We start from the raw sequence: 21,798 nt of genomic DNA, 5'->3' as shown, positions 1-21,798 counted from the left end.
TTTTTTTTACACCAACTTTTGGTAGTATATTAGAAGCCACACAGGCACTGAAGAAATGCTATTAGTTAATAATGTTGGCAGTGAGCCTACCAGTCTTAACAAATCTATCATTTTATTTTGGATCCATTAATTAATTAGTAGATATCTGTTGTTTCTGTGTTATGGACAATATTTCTTCGAGAAGGTGGGGTGGGGTGGGGTGGGGTGCGGTGCAGGAATAACTGGGTCAATCTGAATCAATTGGTGAGGGACCAGAAATCCTTTCTGTCATAATTTTGGTATCACTGGACACTGCACTTTATATTAACAAGGCATTATTTATTATTAATGGCCTTCGATTCATGTACTTGTGGCCTTCCGTTGTTTGATTAAATATATAGTACGTTGTTTTCTTTCCTCATTCCGGAATTGCCCCCTAGGCAAAGCGGATTGATTTCAGTTGCTGCGGGAAAAAAAAAGTGTCATAAATCCTTATAGCTTCATTATCGCAATATACAGTTAAATCCAGGTATTATATAATACCATCAGGTGAAAAAGGTGCTTCTTTGGTGGGTAGCATATCATACTCTGGAAATTGCTCTTCTGTACTTATGTTTTCAGTAGATCTGGTCCTGCTGAGGCTTCACGGTCAGTGATCGGATTACCAAAAGCTAAAAGCAAGGTAGGTTGTGGTGCACAGATTAGAAGACCAACCTCTCACCTCCATCTCCGCAAAACCAATAATCACTGCTCGCTTTCTTGTTATGGTGGTACATGTCCATCAAGATTCTAAATGATGAAATCTTTTCAATGTCTTTAATAGAATATCGTGTGCTCATAGAAAGAGGGAATAAATGAACGCCTACGAGGGCAAGTTGAAGCCGTGGGTTCGGTGGCAGCCATCACCAAGGTTTTTCAATTATCCAAATAAAATTATAATTAATTTTGACTGTAAAATTTATCCAACATTTACTAAATGTTTTTAAATCATATATTGCTGTCATTCCAACTGATGAAAGCTTAAGCTAGCATGATGGACGATATTTATTGTCACCCGGCATGCAACATGAAGAAGCTAAAAGCGAAAAGAAGACAATCTCAACTATTAGGATTAAAAAAAAAAAAATCTTATAAGTAGTAGAAATAAATCAATTCAAGAATAATTCATAGTCGAGTGAGGAGGAACGCTTGGAAATAAATATAAAAAAGGATTATCTGATTGATTAAGAAGGAAACATTAGTCTCATGGCTGTTCAACTAAACGCCAATGCCACGCCACAAATACCACCACACATCATGATTTACTACGAACGTTTTTGTCGTCTGCATTCCAGGATTCCTCATCCATGAAATCATCATCGTCATCATGATGCATTTATATGTTCATTATTTACGTCCACTCGGATAGTGAAACAGAGAAAAATTAAAAGAGAAAAAAAAAGAAAATCTGAAGTTTTTAGTATACAAATTATTTAACACGTTAGACACAGATTAGAACTCGTTTGAATCCGATTTGGAATATGAATGCGTCCTTAAGTAGTAAAGTAGGATTGTGGAACACATATGAAGAGATAAGTACTGACTAAATCAGGTTTGAGAACAAAACAAAAAAAAAATCATTTTAATTGAAAAGTATAAATACTAAAATTTAGTCATGGATGAGCTCAAAGTACTTGGGGATTTCAACGGCAGGTCCCGCCCCCCCACCTCCTGACGTCGTCCCACTCGGCGGCCAACGGGTCTATTTACCAGTTTACCCCTCATAATTCCTCTCTCCCTGTGATCCCGTGGAGCAAACAGGACGGGAGAAGATATCGCGGCATACAACTCGAGTCATTTTAATGTCAATTAGGTCGGTGGGTTTCCTAATCTGCTTCCGTAATTATATCTCGTAGGTCATCACCCCAATCACCCCAAAGAAAGAGAACAGAAGAACAGAAGAGAAGAGAAGAGAAGCCTTCGATTGAGGGCTTCGTTGCAGCTATCCCCAAAAGCCTCCTTTCCCCTCCGAATCGCGGTTCTCTTAGGTGGATCCGTCTTTTCGCTTTAGTGGATTCGCTTCCGGAGAAGAGTAGGAGGAGGAGGGTAGATCGGATTTGGGATTTGTTTGAGGTAGATCGGGGATCCGGGGATGGCTTCGGCGAAGTCGTCCCGATCTAGGGCTTCCGCCCCCTCCGGGGCGCACCAGGCGACCGTGGGTGGGGGCGAGCAGGAGGCCGGCGTTCAGCTCGCCGACAAGCTGAAGATCTTCAAGACTGATAACTTCGATCCCGATGCCTACGTGCAGTCCAAGTGCCAGACCATGAACGAAAAGGTCCGATCTTTCCCTTTGTGTTGCTTATTGGAGTCTCTTCTGCTTTCACTAGGTTTTATTTGATTGACTACATGGATCATTGGGGTGCCACGATTTTGAATTGAATGGCTGTTAAAAATTTAGGTCATTGGTTGAATGACTTTGCTGTGCTTTCCTTTCGCAACTTATACTTTATTACTCTTTTGCTTCAGTGAGAATTCTTTATTCACCATCGATCTTTGGCTGTTGAAGATGTTTTTGTAGTTCCTTTTTGTCCCTCAGCTGCATCTTTTAGTCGGTGAGAATTCTTCTTGCTAACTCACTCTTCTTTCGACATGCCTATACCACCTTCAATGGCTTTAACTCATTTATCTTGAGCTGAAATTTTATTTGACCCCTCATGAATGTGATCATTTTTTATTCTGTCCTTCCAATGACTTTAAGTTATAATTTCCAAGATTCTTTTTGAGCTAAACTGAAATTTTCAATTTGTTACCAGCTGCCCAACATGTGATCCATGATATATATTGGTCTTGTATTCATTTTAGAAGACTAAGGTTGTCCCATTGTACATCTCTTCATTTTATGGTCACTCTAAACTTGTGAACCTTATCTCTCATAGATCCAATGTATGAAAAAAATGTATTTTATGGCATTTTTTCGCCACTTATTTTTTATTATATGTTCATTTGTTGTCTTAATCTTCACTCTTCTTGTTTGCTCTTGGTCCTATTTATTCTGAAACTCTTTGCTTCCAAAGTTTATTTTTGCAGTTCTAACAGCATGGTTTTGTAGTCTTATCAGCTATTATCAACTAAAATGAAGTCAAAAGTAAATATCTTATAGTGTTGATTTTTCTTACTATTGCTATTCTGATTCTTTTTCTAATCAACTTTACACCATTTTTCTCTTAAGCAAGGTAGCCTCCCTTTGATCTCCTTTGTTTGTGTGGTAATTAGCTTTATATAATCTATATTATTTTCTATAATTATATAATACACCTTTCTCATTCATTTTTTATTGATTTACCACACATTCCTATATTTTTTTTGTGTTTTTATGAGCTTATTATGTTGTTTGAGCTTGGGGCTTCAAATTTTGAAGTTTGAGGCTGGGATTTTACTTGAAGCACATTTTCTTAGGTCAACAGTTGCATGTAGCTCATGCTACCCAGTAATGACATCTATTTTCATTTTCTTCGAGACGATTTTCTCCTTATATGTTGGCCTCCTAATTATTCTCATGCACAGAAGAATAGAAGATCTCTGGGCTGTAAGAACTAGAACAAAAAAAGATTTGTAAATTATATTTGTTCAATATTTTTTATATTCTGAAACAGTCAAATTTTTTTCTTTTAGATCTTAGCTTAAGCTTCTGGAACCAAATCATATATCTACATGCACACCATATAATCAGACATGTTAAACTGTGTGGTCGCAGGTACCAAATTGAAACGATTTAAAAACAGTGCAGCATACATGTTTATTCTGTCTCATAAGAATATCCATCCTATTTTTTTTCATATTCTGCTTGAAAGTGTTGTATCCTTCTTGATTCTTACAATCTAGTGTAATTTTTCTGTCTCTTAAAATATGTGCCACATGATAAGTTGAATCATGGTAGAAACCTTCCATTGAGACTGAAACATTTTGATCTGTAAACTGAAATATTTTATTGAATGTTTGGCAATTTGTCTGCAAAGGTCTAGTGGATATAAGGTCATTTATCTATTTTAACTGATTTGACTTCTTCATTGCAACTTTGGCAATATGTTCTCTGATGTGAACATATTACCAAGGATCCAAGTGCCAGCAATAGCTGGCCCAACATGGGCCTCTGGAAGGCATGGTGAATCAAAAAGGTGCCAACAAATTGACAACCAAAAGAATGCCACTGAAAGGCATAGTAAACGAGATTACGAGAGAGAGATGAAAAGCCCCAGGTCCTTAAATACTCAGTTGCGATTTGGCCTTTTCTAAAGGACACAACCCAAAATGGTTAACTTATGACTGACAAGTCATGCGCATGGGTTGGTTTGATGAAAAAGTCCGCTGCAGCTTATATAAACAACCTTCATTGATGAGGTTATAAGAATGTCCAATGAGGTACCTCAGCTAACAGCAAGTAAAAGAATGGTTGCAGGAGAAACAACAGACAGTAATTCACCTTGCATATTTATTATAATCATCTTACATTTTAGCATGGAGCTCCAAGATACAGATCTTAGACATCAGATTGGTATTTTCTATCTGAGACATACAATGCTAGGGATACCTTTTAGGCAGTATTTGATGTTCACCTTCTGATTCTGTTGTCTTCTATATACAAGATAGATATGCTTTTGTCATGATCTTTATATAATTCTGCAATGGGAAACAACTATTTAAAGTGTGGTCATTTATTTTTGTTATGATTGTAGTACAACAAGAAGTATTCAATGGCTTACGAGCTCTGGCCTTTGGACCTTCCCCCCTCTCTTTCTTTTTGACCTTCTCTAGTTTCCAGTCCCTTTTTTTTGGTCCCTAATTTCTTTTATTGATTCTTGTGATAACTTCGCGGTTATATTTTTTCCCTTCAAACTATTAATGAATTCAGTTTTAGGTGAAAGAATGTACTATAAGCTTTTCAAAGTAGATGCTAAAATATTAGTTCCTATTCTTCTCATTACTCTTACAGGAAATAAGGCACTTATGCAATTATTTGCAAGATTTAAAAAAAGCTTCTGCAGAAGAAATGCGCAAGAGTGTTTATGCTAATTATGCAGCATTCATAAGGTCAGCAAATAGATCTTTAGTTCTGTACTGTTTTTCATGGAATCTTTCAACTGGAATTGCTAGTCGTTTTGCAAGGCCAACTATCTTTTATAGTTTCAGGACTCGAGTTTCATTATTGATTGATCTACTTTTTTTTTTTTGCTTGGTGACTTGTAATGTAAAGTGCTTTCTTCTTGTGCAAATGAAGTTTGAAATTTTGGTTTAAATCTTTTGTTCTCCTCTTATTTCTGATTAGAATTTGTTCCTGGTGTGTGCTTATTTTGAAAGTTAAGGGTATTGTGGAGAAGGAACATTAATAAGATGCATTTGGCTCTTCTTTTGCAAAGCTTCTTGACTATCACAAAAGTACAATGAGACCTAGTGGGGATGTTATGTAACAAAACTTACATATTTGAACCTGTTTATCCACTGGAAGTCCAAATATGAGCTGATCCTGCTTCTATTGTGAAAATTTATTGAACAGTTTTTTTCGAGATTATTACTTAAGAATTTTTTTTTCAATATGTCTAGTTCCAAGGTTTAAAGGTTAGGACTGGTTTTCAATTTTGCTTTGGAGTTTTGGAATAGAATCAGTTTGATGAAATTGGCAGATTAGGTTTCATTAAAATATGTTTTAACTATCAAAAGATTTCAAAGGGAGAAAATTTTTAAAGATAAAACAACGGAAGTAAAAAAAAAATTCTGAAAATTATGAAACATAAGTAATCTAGGTTAAGAAGTGCCAAAAGTCAACTGAGTCTTGTACTTGGTTTCACCCAATGAATGATGATAAAATGAGTACTGGAAAATATGCACCAAGGAATACTTTCTCATCCACTGGCAGTACCTCATGGCATATACCAATCTGCAACTAGATTGGGTCTGGATTAGTTACTGGTCATGGTTGCTAGGAAAATTACCTTATCCTCTGTGGTTTAGGGTTCATCAACTCATTGGGTTGGCTGATTGAAGCTTCTGGCTTAGCTACTTGGCCATTTCGGCCTTTAGTTAAATTTCTAGGGGACAAGATAAGGCTCTTGAGAGAAGACTGACTGTTCTAGCCTTCAAGATGAGGTTGCCATTCAATTACCCACTCTCCAGGTCCAACTGTTCAAGCATTTGCCATTCATTAAGATGAGGATCAGTTACAAACGATGTTTCTATGGCTTTTTAACCTACTTTCTCTTTGTTTATGTCCTTTCTCTCTTTTTTCCTTCTTTGTTGTTCTTCTGTCTGTATGGTGATGTGCTGCACCATGCCAACTGTATGTCCTGGACCATTTCTGGACTGTCTGGGGTTTGTTACATGAAGGGAATCCCTGATATTGTCATTAGAAAGGTATCACATGTTTAAACATAGTTTGTGTTTTATATCTATAGATTGTTTTGCTGCTGGAAGCAGATGTCTCAGGAGGCCCCTCTCAACTGTGTATGATTTTTCAATATGGAGAGACAAAAGTTACTATGCTCCCCTTCATTTTGGGTGAATGACTAGCTTGAGTCGTTCTCAAGCCTGCAAAGAGTCTATTTCTCAATGGACGGGTATGGTTTTGTACAATATTTTGGGATTTTCTCTCGGGGCTTAGATGACTATGATTCAATTGGTATTTCAGTCCAATTGGGTGATTTGGATGACTTTTTGGTTGTGGCAGATCCATGAACCCTAGATTGGTGTACCCTATTGAAGTTTTTGGGAGCCTGCCTGGACGAACTCAATTACTTCATCTGATCTGGATTAGGATGCAATAGGCCATTTATCGGACCATATTGGGTAGAGTTTTCAGATTGATGCTTTTGTTGGTTATGTTTGTGTTTGCAATAGATTTCATGATCTCTATTGATTTATTGAAGTACTGATTAGACAAGGATTTGAGATTTGGGATGACTAGTGTTGAACGTCTGAAGTAACATAATAAATCAGTTACGATACTATAGTTTAAACAAATAATCATGAAGAGTCTAGAAGTAAAATCTTCTACTGTCCTGGATATATGAACCAGTAGGAGATCAACATTCAATATGTTATCAGTATATCATAAATTTGAACAATTAGATTCATTTTACTAAGCAGTTTGGTTACAACAAAACATGGAAGCATTTTGTCTATGCTTAGTAATTTTTTGATTAAAGGAAAATTATACATGGTGCTTATAAGGCTAACCATGTTTTATGGTTTAAAACAAGGATTAAAAGTCAGGTTGGACCATTATGTACCAGCCAGTATTTACCAGGCCAACCAAAGTGCCGTTGAAGCATATAAGTCAATAATGATTCATTACTGTTCATTTTTCTTTGCTGTTTATTCAGTGATACTTGGCAGTAAAAGTTAATATGCCACCATTGGTATTGTACTGGTCTGATAGATTATTTAAACCAGTATCAGATCAGGATTTAAAACATTGGATTAAAATGACACATTGTGAAAAATACCATTTTGAATTAGTTGGTGTAATGGAGATGAGGATGTTGTTGGTGTTTAGTGTGTGTTTGGTTGCATGGATAATTCTATGAAAAATTGTTTCCCCAGAGAAAATAAATCTTATTTGAGATGCTTGTTTAACAGGAAGACTAAAAGATATGCACAACTCTTCCAGATCTACTTTTTTGTTCTATATTTTTCTCTAGAAAAAATAAAAAATCTCCAAATCCTGTGTCTTTGGCTTTTGAAAAATACTATCACATATAGAGCATAGGTTGCCCTTTACCTTGCAATTTGAATAGAAGAACTGAGTAAAGGATATAAATTTCTTCTCTTTATTACAATGTAAATAGTTTGTAATGACTTTCTGATATTTTTTTGGTGAAAAATCCTTCTGCCCAGCAATTAAACAAACCTCAATGATGCCAAAAAACAATAAAAATAGATCACATTAGTGAAAAGTTAGGTATAATTGAGGATAAATTGAAGAACTTTTAAGGTGGTTATTTCAACATTCAGGCATCTTTAATGAGACATTAGCAAACTTGTTAACTTTTCTTCTAGGTATTACGTATATTTCTATTTCTTGTCTTGCACTTAGGATCTCAAGCATGTCTAACAAGGTTTATAGTTAGGTTGAGCTTTTTGAGCCTTTTGGAACTGTAATGATGGAAGTAACAAAGCCTAATTAAGGTCTCTGATCTATGTGCTTTTATCATTTGTGTTGGTGATAATAATTTGTATTTGATGTATACTTTGCTTGATTGCATCATGCTAGTAAGTTTCAAGAATTGACGAGAACTTGTGCATTTTATGATGCCAAATATAGAACATCAAAGGAAATATCGGACTTAGAAGGCGAGCTTTTGTCAATCAAGAATCTTCTAGGTGCTCAGACAGGTTTAATTCGTGGACTAGCTGAAGGAGTTAACATTGATTCCCTATCTGCTGGTTCTGAAGGTAGCACAGAGAATGACATATCAAATGTGGAAGATCGAGAGCCTTCAGAACTTGAGAAATGGGTAGAGGAGTTTCCTGATATGCTGGAAGTTCTACTAGCTGAAAGGAGAGTCGATGAAGCATTAGATGCCCTGGATGAAGCAGAACGTTTAGCTGCAGATGCAAAACAAAAACAAACTCTCGGCACTGCTGATCTCTCATCATTACAGAATGCTATATCAGACCATCGTCAGAAGTTTGCTGATCAACTTGCTGAAGCTGCTTGCCAATCTTCTACTCGTGGCGTCGAACTTCGTGCGGCCGCTGCAGCTCTCAAAAGGCTTGGTGATGGTCCACGTGCTCACACTTTGCTACTTAGCGCTCATGATCAGAGGCTTCAGTACAACATGCAAGTTATTCATCCTACTAATACTTCTTATGGAGGAGCATATACTGCTGCACTGTCACAGCAAGTCTTTTCTGCCATTGCTCAAGCTTTAAATGACTCTCAAGCTGTCTTTGGGGATGAATATGCATCGGAACTGGTTATTTGGTCTACAATGCAAGCAGAAGCCTTCGCGCATCTTGTAAAGAGGTATGCACTAGCCTCATCAGCTGCAGCTGGAGGTTTAAGAGCTGCTGTGGAGTGTGTTCAAATAGCCATTGGATATTGTTCTCTGCTCGAAGCTTGTTGGAGGTTGTCACTGTCTTCTGTTCTTCTGAAACTATTTAGGCCTAGTGTTGAGCAAGCACTAGATGCTAATTTAAGAAGAATTGAAGAGAGCACTGCTGCCTTGGCAGCTGCAGATGATTGGTTACTTAGTTATCCACCTACAGGTGCACGTACATCAAATAGAACATCTACAGTGGTTCTGGGTGTCCAACCCAAGCTTTCAAGCAGTGCTCATCGGTTTTATTTGATGGTTCAGGTGACTGATGTTTCCACTGAGATGATCAATTGCTTTATTTATATTTGACTTTCCACCATGATGTAATTTTGAGTTCATTTGATATATTTACAAGATACTTTGCATGCAAAAATGTGGGAACTTTTGTTGCTCTAAAATTGTGATTGCTTCAATAGCAGTAAAGTTAGTCGATCAAATGTCAAATTTTAATTTTATTGCCATAACAGATGGCTGCCTTTAGTGCTAGAAAGAATACCTTTGATAGTGGGGAAATGAGAGAGAGAGAGAAATATGTGGTGTAAGATGCTAAGATGCAGGTTAAAACTAAAAATGACTGAGGATAATGAATGATAGGAAACATGTTGCATGATGGAATCATTTTATTCTCTTATTTGCATATTATAGCTTATACTGTTTGTTTGTCATTTATGGTTGATTGTTGCTGCCTGAATCATGTAAAGCATTCTTTGTTTAATCATGTAATTTGACTTGGCCAATGATCTTTCCAAATCACCAATGCTATATTTTATTTTTATATTATATTCCAAATGTTATGAAAGTCATTTGCAAACTAGTAAGAAAATGACGCTAAGATTGAGGTTTTAAATTACTTCAAATGAGAATCCCATGTAATTGTGTCGAACATGGTGACAGAATTTTATAAATATCAAGACAGCTGAGAACATTACATTTATTTTGCATGTGTGATGATGATTGAGTTAAAAGGATGATGCATGCAATCCTATGAAATAATTATTCAAAATTTATGGTTATGATTGAGTTAAAAGGATGATGCATGTGATGTTGTGACTTACTCATATGAATGGACAATTTGATGATTGAAGAATACCATAATGCTAGAATGCCGTACGAATGGTCCCAATTTGCTATCATATTTGTGATTTACATGAAGAGAATTCTTGTATCTATGTTCATCTTGTCATATGACATTTTGAATGGCTTTGCAGGATTTTTTTGAGGATGTGGGACCACTTTTGAGCATGCAGTTAGGGGGTTCCTCCATGGATGGTCTTTTAAAGGTCTTCAACTCATATATCAGTTTGCTGATTAATGCATTGCCAAGTTCAATGGAGGAGGAGACAAATTTGGATGGTCCTGTGAGTAAACTTGTTCGAATAGCAGAGACTGAAACACAACAATTGGCTTTATTAGCAAATGCATCTCTGTTGGCAGAAGATTTGCTTCCTCGAGCAGTCATGAAGCTTTCTCCATTGTATCAGTCTGGTGTCATGGAAGATCCTCGTAAACGAGGGTTGGAGAGAAACACTCGTATGCCAGAACAAAGAGAATGGAAAAAGAAACTGCAGCGATCTGTTGATAGGTTACGTGATAGTTTTTGTAGGCAGCATGCTCTTGATCTTATATTCACAGAAGATGGTGATACTAATCTAGGTGCAGATATGTATCTAAATATGGATATGAATTCTGAAGAGCAAGAATGGACTCCTTCTCCAATATTTCAGGTATTTCTAGTGTGTAGATGTTTAAACATTCATTATCATGGGAAACCTTCACCCATTTTCAGTGTCAACCTTTGGCTCCAATTTTTTTTATTGTAAAACCTGCTAACGATGAATCCTACTTGCGGAAATAGGATCCTCTCATTTATTTCTCTTTAGTCTATCAAACAATTCCGTTCCATACTGCATTTGGTAACCATTTCAACTGGTAACTTCAAGTATCGTTTCATTTAATTACTTTAATTATGGAATAAAAACATTACCTCCATTACTATGCATTGCAGAAAGTAATTTGATTTATGACTAGTAGCCATGCCTTCACAACACACACGGATGTTACTCTATTTACTGGAACAGTTTCAGATTTTAAGAATTTCCCTAAAAGATTTGCAGTCTTTTGACTTGCTGAAGAAAATTATGATCATGACATATATTGAAGTGTATACAAAGAAAAGTGAAGAAGTAAAACAATTAGAAAAGTTGGTTAGACCCCTTTAGAATGGAATTAGGCGATGACATCTCTTAAGAAGTTACATGTAGCTTATTTTGTCATCATGCTACTTATTACTATGGTTTTAGCGAGAAGGAAAGATAGATTTATATCTATAATTTATAAGCTGTAGTTGGGGAAGCCTGTAACAGAAGGATCTACCTTTTGTTGTATTTATTTACTTTGGAACTTAATTTCATTATTTTTTGTTTGGAATATAATTTCCTAATGATCCATCTTTGATAAAATTGATTAGTTATTGATGAAACTAGTTCACCTAAGCTGTAGATATGGTTCAATTGGGGACAATCATTTAAAGCATATTATGGTTGTTGTATTCCGTTCCTCATAAATTAAAAGTAAAATTTTTAAGACAGTTATAATAATTGCATTTAAATTTGAATGGTGTGTAATTACAAAATAATGTGATTAAAATGTTAGTCACTAAGATTGGAATGTTGAGGTGGATGCTTGGACTTAATATAGAAAAAAAGATAAGAAATGTTTTCATCCATAAACATTTGGAGGTAGTATTGATCATGGAAAAGATGATGGAAATATCTTAAAATAACATGGACTTCACCAAAGGAGACTTGTATATGCACTGGTCAGGTATGTTGAGCCAATTTAAATTAGTGTTGCAACGAGAAGTAGAGGAAAAATGGAGAAGTTTTGCAAGAAACAATAGAAAGAACTTGATGTTCTTGGTTTGACTAGTAGTGACCTTAGAAGTTCCAACCATGTAGTGACCCCAAATAGTTGGATTTTCTTGCTTATTAAATATTATTGAGATGTAGATATATCAAGCTATTCCCTTTTGTAACATCTAGTTCTATATGCCTTCTCTTTTCTTTATGCCTATGTATTGGCTACTAAGAACATCATATATAATATTTCGTACAAGGGTACTTATGATATAGAACTTTTGCAAGAAAAACCTTGTATGCCTTACGTGGAATCCCAATTCAGAGGCTTCAGAGATAATATTTCCTTTGTAACATCTAGTTCCATATGCCTTCTCTTACTCACTTGGTAAATGACTGAGAAAGAGAGGGAGAAAGAGTGTGAGTGAGGGAGAGTGAAAGAGGGGGAGGGAGGGGGTTCTAAAAGGGAGAACCAAGATTGAACTTGTACGGTTGAAATCCAACCATTACAGGTTGGTAGCGATTGAGTTTCGATCATTCTGCACCTTCTTCCTGTGTATCGAGCTGTCACGGACAAACTTCGAAACAGAATGTTTGATGTAATGCTTATGTATGTCCGTGTCTGTTGGTATGTTCATGCTTTGCACAACATGTAGATGGATGGCCGAAGGCTTAATGGTCCTATTTTAGTTGGGTTTGGTGGCCGCTTTAGGCTTGTAAATAAAGGTTATGTCATGTGGACACTTATGAGAGATTTTCTGTCTGTAGTGGACCATTTTGACCCTTTGTTGTGCAACTGTTCAGAGCTTGTAAAGTCTGTTTGTAATTTGCATTGTTTATGAAGTGTTTCCTAGAATGTTTGCTTGTGGATCCCGAGTGAGGCATTTTCTCTAACCCGTTTTCTTTTTTGTGGGTCATAAGGGACCATGGGAGGCTTCGGGGAGGCTGACCTTTGCGGACGGACACGCAAGGGTGCCGCACGACTTAGACAAAACCAGCTAAGTCCGTGACAGAGCGGTATGCCCCCCTCTTTGTGCATTCCGCCTGAAACGAAGCTCTTGTTTCGTGCTGTTTCAGGTGGTATGGTAGTCTTTGCATAGAACAATACCATTTTTTTGCATATATGTAATAAAAAATGGTGACCAGGTGCATGAGGCCCTCCCAAGAAGTCTCTGGAAAGGGTCGGTGTGCAGTGGATTTTCCCAGCCATAATTTGTGTTCATCCAGGTTGCAGAATAGCAACCACTATATAAAATATATCTATTCATGCAAATATGAACAGTTCCATACACATGTATATGTCTTATACACTGTTCCAGGCAAGCAATATATAGGGCCATAGGTGACCTAAGGCATCTTTACCAACCAGTAGCTAGCCTAGTCTTCCAAGAAATCTCCGCTGACAAGATTGAGTGTTTTTAAGGGCACCATGTGAAATTTTTAGATAACAACAGAAGTATTTTGCACCATTACTTCTAACCTTTAAGGGTATGCATTATCATTTACTGGGTTCAGAGGAATATTTATGATATTTGCAAACCTGAGGCATCATGGAAAATATCGGTTCCTGAAGGAGAATGTGAAAAATTCTTCTAGCTTTAATATTCACCTAGACTAATTCTATAGTTGATAGGATCTTAAACATTTTTATTCTACTAGGATCCATAATTGCCAATTTATCAGTTGCCTTAAACAACTCATTGATGTTTCTGAAGTTTGTGATTTTTAAGTTAGGTTGAAGAGCAATCTTTGAGTTTCTGAAGATTCATAATTTAAAATACTCATCATGTTCTATAGAGCCTTTACCCACCAAGTATGATTTTCATTTATCACTATCCAGTATGATTTTTTTTTTTGTTTCTAATAGCAATTCAAGATTGTGAAGGTTAGTCATAATGTTTAAAGCAAGGATCGTAATTTTATATCATATCGAAGTTTCTAGCGTAGCTCGGTACAGTACGGTATAGAGTATCGAGTGGTACATCAGGGTGTATCGCTCGGTGTGTGTGTGTGTAAGTAAAAAAAAAGGTGTCTTTTTTTGCCCGCGTGAGAAGAAACTGAGGTTTCCTTCTCCCCGCACAAAAAAGGGTGATGTCTCGTCGCTACTCTTTGTTTCTTCTCCCCACAATGTCGCTGAGGCTTCTTCTCCCCACGCGGATGAGGAGAAGTTGTCGATGACGCCGAGGCTTCGTTGCCTCAGACGAGGAGGACGCGACATCTCATCTACGGCGTCCAGCAAGGGAGGGCGGCGACGGATTGGGATCGTCGAGGGAGAGCGGTGTCGGATCTTCAGGTTCTCCCTCTTCTTCCCTCTCTTCTTTCTTCTCCCTCTACTAATACCACCTGTTAGCGGGCGGTGACGGTTGAAGTCGACCGTCATCGATCGATTTAGGGTGGTAATGGGGCAGAAGCAATCCCAATCGATGGTATCGCCTGGTAGGGTTTTGAATATCGGTTTGTATCGGCGCACCGAGCTCTGCTCGGTATGGCATGTACCGGTATATACTGTCGATACGCTAAGGTGTATCAATGGTACATCCTAGAATCTTAAAGATACCTTCACCTACCATGCCAGAGCGTATCGATCGGTTTGCCTCGGTAACGGTTGAAATCCGGGGTGGTACCGGTTGGTATGCCTTGGTACCAGTCAAAACACTAGTATTGCCCGGTAGAGGATGATCCGCGTACTGGTATCCTCTCGGATCGATATGTACCACCTGTACCGGGTGGTACACATCGAAATTGAGAACCATGTCACTTGGTAGTAGGCGGTTCACGTACCGATTTGCTGGCGGACCGGTACGTACCATCCGGTATGGGCGGTATTATTCGAAATTAAAATCCTTGGTTCAAATCTTGAAAGCAATTTACCTATCCTCTGCACCACAAATAAAATAAGCTTTCTTTAAAACTTTGGTTAATAATCTTGTTGCATAATGGTATTTTAGTAGTTTCTGCATATTTTCATAGATGTTTCTTTTCCAAAAACAATCAAACACCTTCTGACAACTGTTTTTTTTCATAGGAATTATATGCGAAATTGAATAGAATGGCAAGCATAGCGTCAGATATATTTGTTGGTAGGGAAAGATTTGCTACATTGCTAATGATGAGACTCACAGAAACAGTCATACTATGGCTTTCAGAAGACCAGAGCTTTTGGGAGGATATTGAAGAGGGACAAAGACCTTTGGGTCCCTTTGGTCTACAGCAGGTGTAATTTTGTATTTTGTCATATTTTATAATAATACCACCCTGGAAAACCAGAAATTATTTTTCTCCTTTAGCTTTTAATGTTGCTTGTTCTTTTCATTTCTGCAGTTTTACCTGGATATGCAGTTTGTGATCCTTTATGGCCAAGGCCGATTCTTGTCTCGTCATGTGCATCAAGTTATTGTAGACATTATTGAAAGAGCTATGGCTGCATTTTCTGCAACTGGAATGAATCCAGACAGGTAACTTACTGAAGTCACTATAACTCCATTAAAATAATTTTTTTCTTGTGTTTTGTGCTCAACTTTATCATTATTAAGTACTTGGTGCCAGTAACTGATACTTCTAGCTATATTTTCATCTGTTCTTCTGGACGGATTCTAGCCTTTTTTTCTTGGACTTTTTCTTTGAGTTGGCATTTGTGTATTCTTCATTTACTGAAGAACATCCATTCTTTCTGTCATCTAACTGTATACTGAACATCCAGCAAGAATAGAAGGCATTCCTTTATTGTTCTTACTAGTTGCGACTACCATGCCTACATTGAGAGGAGCTTCTATCTAGTTGAATGACTTTGATATGCTAAAGTGTTGCCTTTTCCCATTTGAATTGATGGGTTACAATCTGGACAACCAAACTCCTGAGAAACAGTGAATTGAGAAATTTCAAACTTGATTCTGATATTTGATCAGCAATTACAGTTTTCTAAATGGCCATTAAGTTCCCTGAGATAACCATTTATTTGGAAGACTTGTGTAGTTTGGAAAGGATCATGTCAGTTATTTGTTGTTGTACATTGACCTTCTCATGGACCACTTTATGGGCATATTGCCATAGAACAGACAGATGCTTTACCAATATGGGACAAAAACAAGTAGAAACTAAAGTCCCATTCTATCACCACCAATAGGTATCTAGTTCATTGACCTTCGTCCATCATTTCCTCTTGTTCCTTCCACTGCCACTTCTGCCTTCCTCCTTTTTCTTTCTCCATTCTCCTCTTCCTCCACTACATCTTCTCCTTCTTCTTCATCTTCAAAATACTAGTACATAGCGGCGTACCATGGGTCGATACACCAGTACTGATTGGTACATACCGGTCTGGCCAGGGATCCATATAGGTCCAGTATGTGACACAACATTTCTTGGTTTCGACCTTCATTATTTTTCTTTTTTTGCTATAACTCATGTTGTAAAGTTTGGCATCAATATCATATTTTTACTTGTTAACCTCTATTCATCTCTCAAGAAGGGTTTTGAACGAGAATAAATTTTATCTTATACTTAATAAACCTTCTGATTGTAGCACTATTTTGGTTCTAGGTTAAACATTAGATGTGTTGTTATGTTCTAGATGTATAGGATAGTACATTTTTATCAAATCTGAATGAACTTCAAATTGCTATGCATTATTTGGGCACATGCAGGTTGTCCAGGTTAAACATTAAAATGTCTCAATTGAAATGTTACTTTGATGGATACAAGATAACAAGGAATTTAATTGTGTTGAATTGGGCTGGGTGGGGCTCAAGTCAGGTTTGGGTTCCAGCCCCAAAATTAAGTCATGTAGGGAAATCTTAATCCTAAATTAGTCCAAAATACACATTTGCCAACTCTGGCAGGCTTGGACACCGAAGTTGCATCCTATATGTAGTGTAAGAACATACGCGGTTGTACTATACGTTGAGGCACCATATACCTCATTTAGTGCAATCATATGACCACATATGTGGCCACAAATTGCTTGTTGAAACACCTTTTCGAAGGTAAATCACCCTACTAAATGTGGATCTCCATCTCACCTAATTTAACAAGGCAAGTCATTACCCTATTAAATGTGGATCCAGTGATTTAAAAAGCGCTAGGCGCCAAAAGGCGTCAAGGTCCAAAAACGCCTGAGGCGCTAGGCGCTCGCCCGAGCGAAGCGAGACGCTAAAATATAAAAATATATAATATAATTAATAAATATAATTATTTAAAATTTTAAATAAAAATATGCTATTAAATTAAGAAAATCTAAGATACAAAATCAAAATAATATATTATTGATCTAATAAATATAAATACTATTATTAGTATACTGTTAACAGTATACAGAAGGAGAAGAAGGAAGAGGAGTGTAAGGGGGTGCTGACTAAGAAAAGAGGAAGCGACAGCGGCAGCGGGAGTGTAAGGAGGCAGCGGCAACGGGAGCGGCGACAACGGCAGGAGTAGCGAGCAGCGAGCAGCGGGAGCGGGAGTAGGAGCGGCGATAGCGGCAGCGGTAGCGAGCAGCGACGAGCAACGGGAGCGGTAGCGGGAGGGTTAGGGTTGGGCAGCGATAGCTGATATTGGTTTTAATTGGTTCGATTGAACCAACTAAAGCACCAAGACCGAACCAGACCTAAAATCCTGGTTCGGTCGCCTGGTTTAACCCAGGTGCTCGCCCGAAGCGCCTGGGCTAGGGCGAGCGTCCAGGCGGCGCCTCTTTGAAGCGCGCTGCCTGGAACGCTCACCTCTTTGAAGCACGCTGCCTAGAAGTGAAGCGAGGCGCTCGGGCCTCGCCTCGCCTCGCCTTGCCCGAGCGCCTTTTTAAATCACTGTGTGGATCTACACCACACCTAAAATAACAGGGATTCTTTAGTTGATAAATAAGCATGTATTGAGCCTATTAAAGTTTAATGACATCTTTCTCACGAGGCAAGCTCAACAAGGATTTAAATACCTGCTTAATATTGGGGTCAGACTGGTACGATATCATAAAAAAAATTGTTGGTACTAGTCCGTGATTGGTCCTTGGTTGGACTGGTCAATCCGATGGTATGTGCCTATCTGACTAGTATTTGATTCCTTTCCTTTTAGCTCAGATCAAATGGCTGCCATGTAGGCCATTGTGGATTATAGCCAGTCGGTTAGTGCTCTTGTTTAATTTCCTTTGACTCCTAGAAATAAAAACAAATTTAATTATTATAACTCAATGTAAAATTTTCTAAAATATGCAAAAATGAACAGACACCAATATATCTCATTCTTGACATCATGGTATGCGATTTCGAATGGTACCGCCCAGTACGGGCGGTACGTACTGGTCTGACGACATACCGGTACGTGGACCACCCGCTACTGGACGGAACGTGCTACAATGCTACAGTGCTACACTGTAGCACTACTAGTGTGCCACAGTAAGATGAAGAAATATTTAAAACCGCTCGGTAACAGTGATACAGTGCTCCAACGACTAAATTGATTGTTGGAGCCCTTTCTTATAGTATTTAAACCCCTTTTTCTCCCCTATTTCACTCTATTACATTTTCATACTCTCTTAAATTATCTCAAACTCTTTTTTTCTCATATTTGTGCTCTCATAAACTCTACAAAACAACGATTTGTGAATTGAATCAAGGTTAATTTGGGAAGATTAAGAGGAAGAACTTTCTAATCAAGAGGTATGTTTACATAAGGACAATTCGTAATGGACTGAAATACGAACCTTACACAAGATGTTTTTCAAAGCCCGAAAAAAATATGTGATACTATTTTTACATAATTTACATTGATTTTGCTAAACTTATGGTATTACTATATTTATTTCTAACTTAAAAACCCTATCCTAATTTTTTTTTATTTTCAGATATTTTCGGATGTTTTTACACCTAAATTAGGTGTACCGCTCGGTACGCTCTGGCGTATCGCTCGGTGCACGGTACCGTACCATACCGAGCCAACCTCGAAACATCGGTACAGTACTACGGTATTGCATACCTTGCTTGACATAATACGTCTACAATTAGCCTGATTGAACTCAAGCTAAATAATATCTTCAGTTTTAAAACTTTCTAATATATGTAAAAATGATCTGACACCAATATATCTCATTCTTGACATAATACATCTACAACTAGCTTAACTGAACTCAACCTAAATAATATCTTCAACTGTTTGATTTTAGAAGCTTCAAGTAATTGATGATTTTAGAAGCGTCACATAATTGATGATTCGTCCACGTTGAATGCATGTTTGGGTCTATTGAGAAACAATTTTTTGAACAATCAAATTTCTAGTGTTTGTTTCATGTACTTCTGCTTTCTTGGTCATATTTTAATCAGTTGATTATTTGAAGCTGGAGCTAACCAAATTAATTGCACTCCGTAGTCATCGTTGGAGTTCAGATGAAGTCAATAATAGTTTTGGGTTTAATCAGACTGCATTTGTCATCTTTTTACTATTGTGCTGGCTCGGCACTTGTGGGAATAAATTGCACGGCTGTACCTTGTCAGTGGCACGTTGACTAGCATGTTCCTATGAGTATCTGCTAGCTAGCCAATTCTTCTCCAGAGGAAATCCAACAAAGTATCCTGCACTAATTAATAGTAGATATCAAGACATGCAAAATTGTGTTAAGTAACAAGAGTATTCAGACTACGTAAAATTGTTTGTTTAGATTGACATCTTTAAGTGATTTTCTATTGCTCATATTTTGTTTAGTTGAAGAAGGACATGTATATGATGCACTCTTTATTTTCTTGATGGTATCTAAGGCTATTGTTTATATTTCCTGAGAACTATTGTAAGTAACGTTTTGTAACATGATCCGGAAACAGTTTGATCCGGACAGAACTATGGTTTGGGGAAGAAAAATAAAGGAATTGGAGTGGATGGGGAATGTTTTTACTTATACATTGCGATCGCAAGACTCTCTCGCTCGCAAGACTCTCGCTCCCTATCTGTCGATTCCCTTTTCTCTTTTAACAGCAACAATTTCTTGTCTTCATGGTACCAGGGGTGCTGACATGTTCATCAGCATCATGCATTCAATAAATGACTTTTTATTTTAATCTCTTAAGATTTTTTGCCTCGAAAAGAATCACATGTTCGTAAGAGATTTTTGCTGCTTAATTTGTTCTTGTAGTATGTAGCACCAGAGTTGTGCTTCTGCAACTTAGATTTAGATATTCACCATACAGATTGGTGTATATCAGTTTGATGTGGTAATAGCCTCTTATTCTGATGAATTTCTTTTAGTCCTATTGAATATATTATTTCAGAAAGTTGGCAATGGTTCCCTATTTCTCCTTATGAGACTAACGATGTTTCAAACTATCATCTGTGCTTGATGCAGTGTTCTCCCAAGTGATGATTGGTTCTTTGATGTTGCTCAAGAGACCATTAGTAGGATTAGTGGGAAAGCAAGATTTGGTAACGGAGAGAGAGACTCTAACAGCCCAACTGCATCTATCTCAGCTCAGTCCATATCATCAGTTAGATCCCATGGGAGTTCCTAGTGTGCAGCTTCTCTCGTAGGCAGGTCCTTGTATAATAAGCAGCGGTTTGTTTGTTTGTTTTCTTTGCCCTGTTACATTTCTATGTTTGTCTTAGGTAATTGTGGTTCATGCTTAGCAAATCATCTGATTTTTTGGAGTTTTGAGTCCCAAGCTCCAGCCTGTACCATTCTTTTCACCTTGGAATTAAGAATCATTTATTCATTTGTCACATGAGAGGACAAATGGAATGTACCTTGTCTTGTACGATTATACTCTACATTGTTAGTTCTAATTATGGATGAATGTGCATTCTTTCTGATGGTGTTTTGTTCACTCCTGGTTTTCATTCCATGTTCGTGGCCATATTCTTTGGAATGATAAGCACCACCATTTGGAATTTTGTGTAGCAATGTAGCAGATGGTGTAGACTGATTGAATAGTAGTTATATATCCAAATAAAGTTGCCATGTTTCTGCAGTAATTGGTTAGTAATAAAGATAGCCAGTCTCGAGTTAAGACACTTCGAATTGAGTCTTTAGATATATAATCAAGTGAAATTTGTGGGTACTGTCATCCCTAAACTTGATCTACCTGAGTGCTATTATATTATTACATGGAACAGTATTCTCACTGAATTTTTTTTTCTCAAAAAAATATCAATTAAGATTTGACATGAGGAAATTAGTTTTCCCATACAACTGATAGCTTATCAGATCTGGATTTTGTGGTAGCCCTTCTTTATAGTCGATGTTTGGTGCCAGCAATAAAATGCTTGGATTTGCCACATAGAGGTTGTTCATTTGATTTGAGCAGAGGTTTGCGACTGTGATGTGATGTGATGTGATGTGATGGAGTCTGTCTGAATTTGTAACTTAAACACAGTATTGCAGATGGTAGTTTTGTCACCAATCCTTTAATTGGTTGAAGCTCACTGTTGCATAAAGGACAGATAGGATGAAAGGTTATCCTAAAATGACTAGTTAGTCTTTTTTTGTGAGAAAGTTTCCAACAGAAGAGATAGAATTCTGGAAATAAGGGGAAGGTTTAGCCAATCATACCAACATTGTGTAGTATCTGTATGTTGGGTTCTAGTTCTTTAGATGAATAAAATGCACCTCCCATAAGGGGTGATCCTTCCAATATCCATCCAGGTATTATTTATCTATCACTAGGATACTTTGCAATCTCTTACCACTTTTATGACATCAACCATCTCTAATAGCAATTGATTATTCCAACTATCAACCAAGTTATATTGTTAATTAATTAATATATATGCAGGTTTGAATTAGAAAGATATATTAAAAAGCCAAGAAAAAGATTATTTGAATAAATTTTTATTTGTTTGAAAAATCCTTCCTTTAATAATGTAATGTATGTAAACATTGATTGTCTGAAAAGCTTTCCATCTCCAACTAGATTTATGAAATCATGCTAATT

General features: G+C 37.2%; 1 protein-coding gene across 2 annotated transcripts; it reads left to right on the top strand.

Annotated features, from left to right (window-relative positions):
• The first annotated feature begins 1,745 nt into the window (after positions 1-1,745).
• Positions 1,746-20,691, top strand: LOC103981883 (exocyst complex component EXO84B). 2 transcript variants are annotated; one of them, XM_009398637.3, is made up of 7 exons: positions 1,746-2,293; positions 4,949-5,046; positions 8,273-9,311; positions 10,259-10,774; positions 14,931-15,119; positions 15,227-15,360; positions 20,217-20,691. In XM_009398637.3, exons 1-7 carry the CDS (start codon positions 2,111-2,113, stop codon positions 20,377-20,379), a joined length of 2,322 nt encoding a protein of 773 aa, XP_009396912.1. In that variant the 5' UTR covers positions 1,746-2,110; the 3' UTR covers positions 20,380-20,691. The 2 variants fall into 2 exon arrangements, with proteins under 2 accessions (XP_009396912.1, XP_065027424.1); XM_065171352.1 differs by lacking the exon at positions 1,746-2,293 and adding an exon at positions 2,526-2,570.
• The last annotated feature ends 1,107 nt before the right edge of the window (positions 20,692-21,798 follow it).

Source organism: Musa acuminata, chromosome BXJ1-4 (assembly GCF_036884655.1).
Source record: "Musa acuminata AAA Group cultivar baxijiao chromosome BXJ1-4, Cavendish_Baxijiao_AAA, whole genome shotgun sequence".
NCBI classification, from domain to species: Eukaryota; Viridiplantae; Streptophyta; class Magnoliopsida; order Zingiberales; family Musaceae; genus Musa; species Musa acuminata.
This window is presented reverse-complemented; position numbering and strand designations above follow the sequence as displayed.

What these genes read in the sequence shown, in the direction of transcription:
- LOC103981883 (XM_009398637.3), top strand. Translation starts at nt 2,111, where the DNA reads ATGGCTTCGGCGAAGTCGTCCCGATCTAGGGCTTCCGCCCCCTCCGGG. An exon ending in GGTTTTATTTGATGGTTCAG is followed by an intron (nt 9,312 to 10,258) that starts GTGACTGATGTT and finishes ATGGCTTTGCAG; the next exon opens with GATTTTTTTGAGGATGTGGG. An exon ending in CTCCTTCTCCAATATTTCAG is followed by an intron (nt 10,775 to 14,930) that starts GTATTTCTAGTG and finishes TTTTTTTCATAG; the next exon opens with GAATTATATGCGAAATTGAA.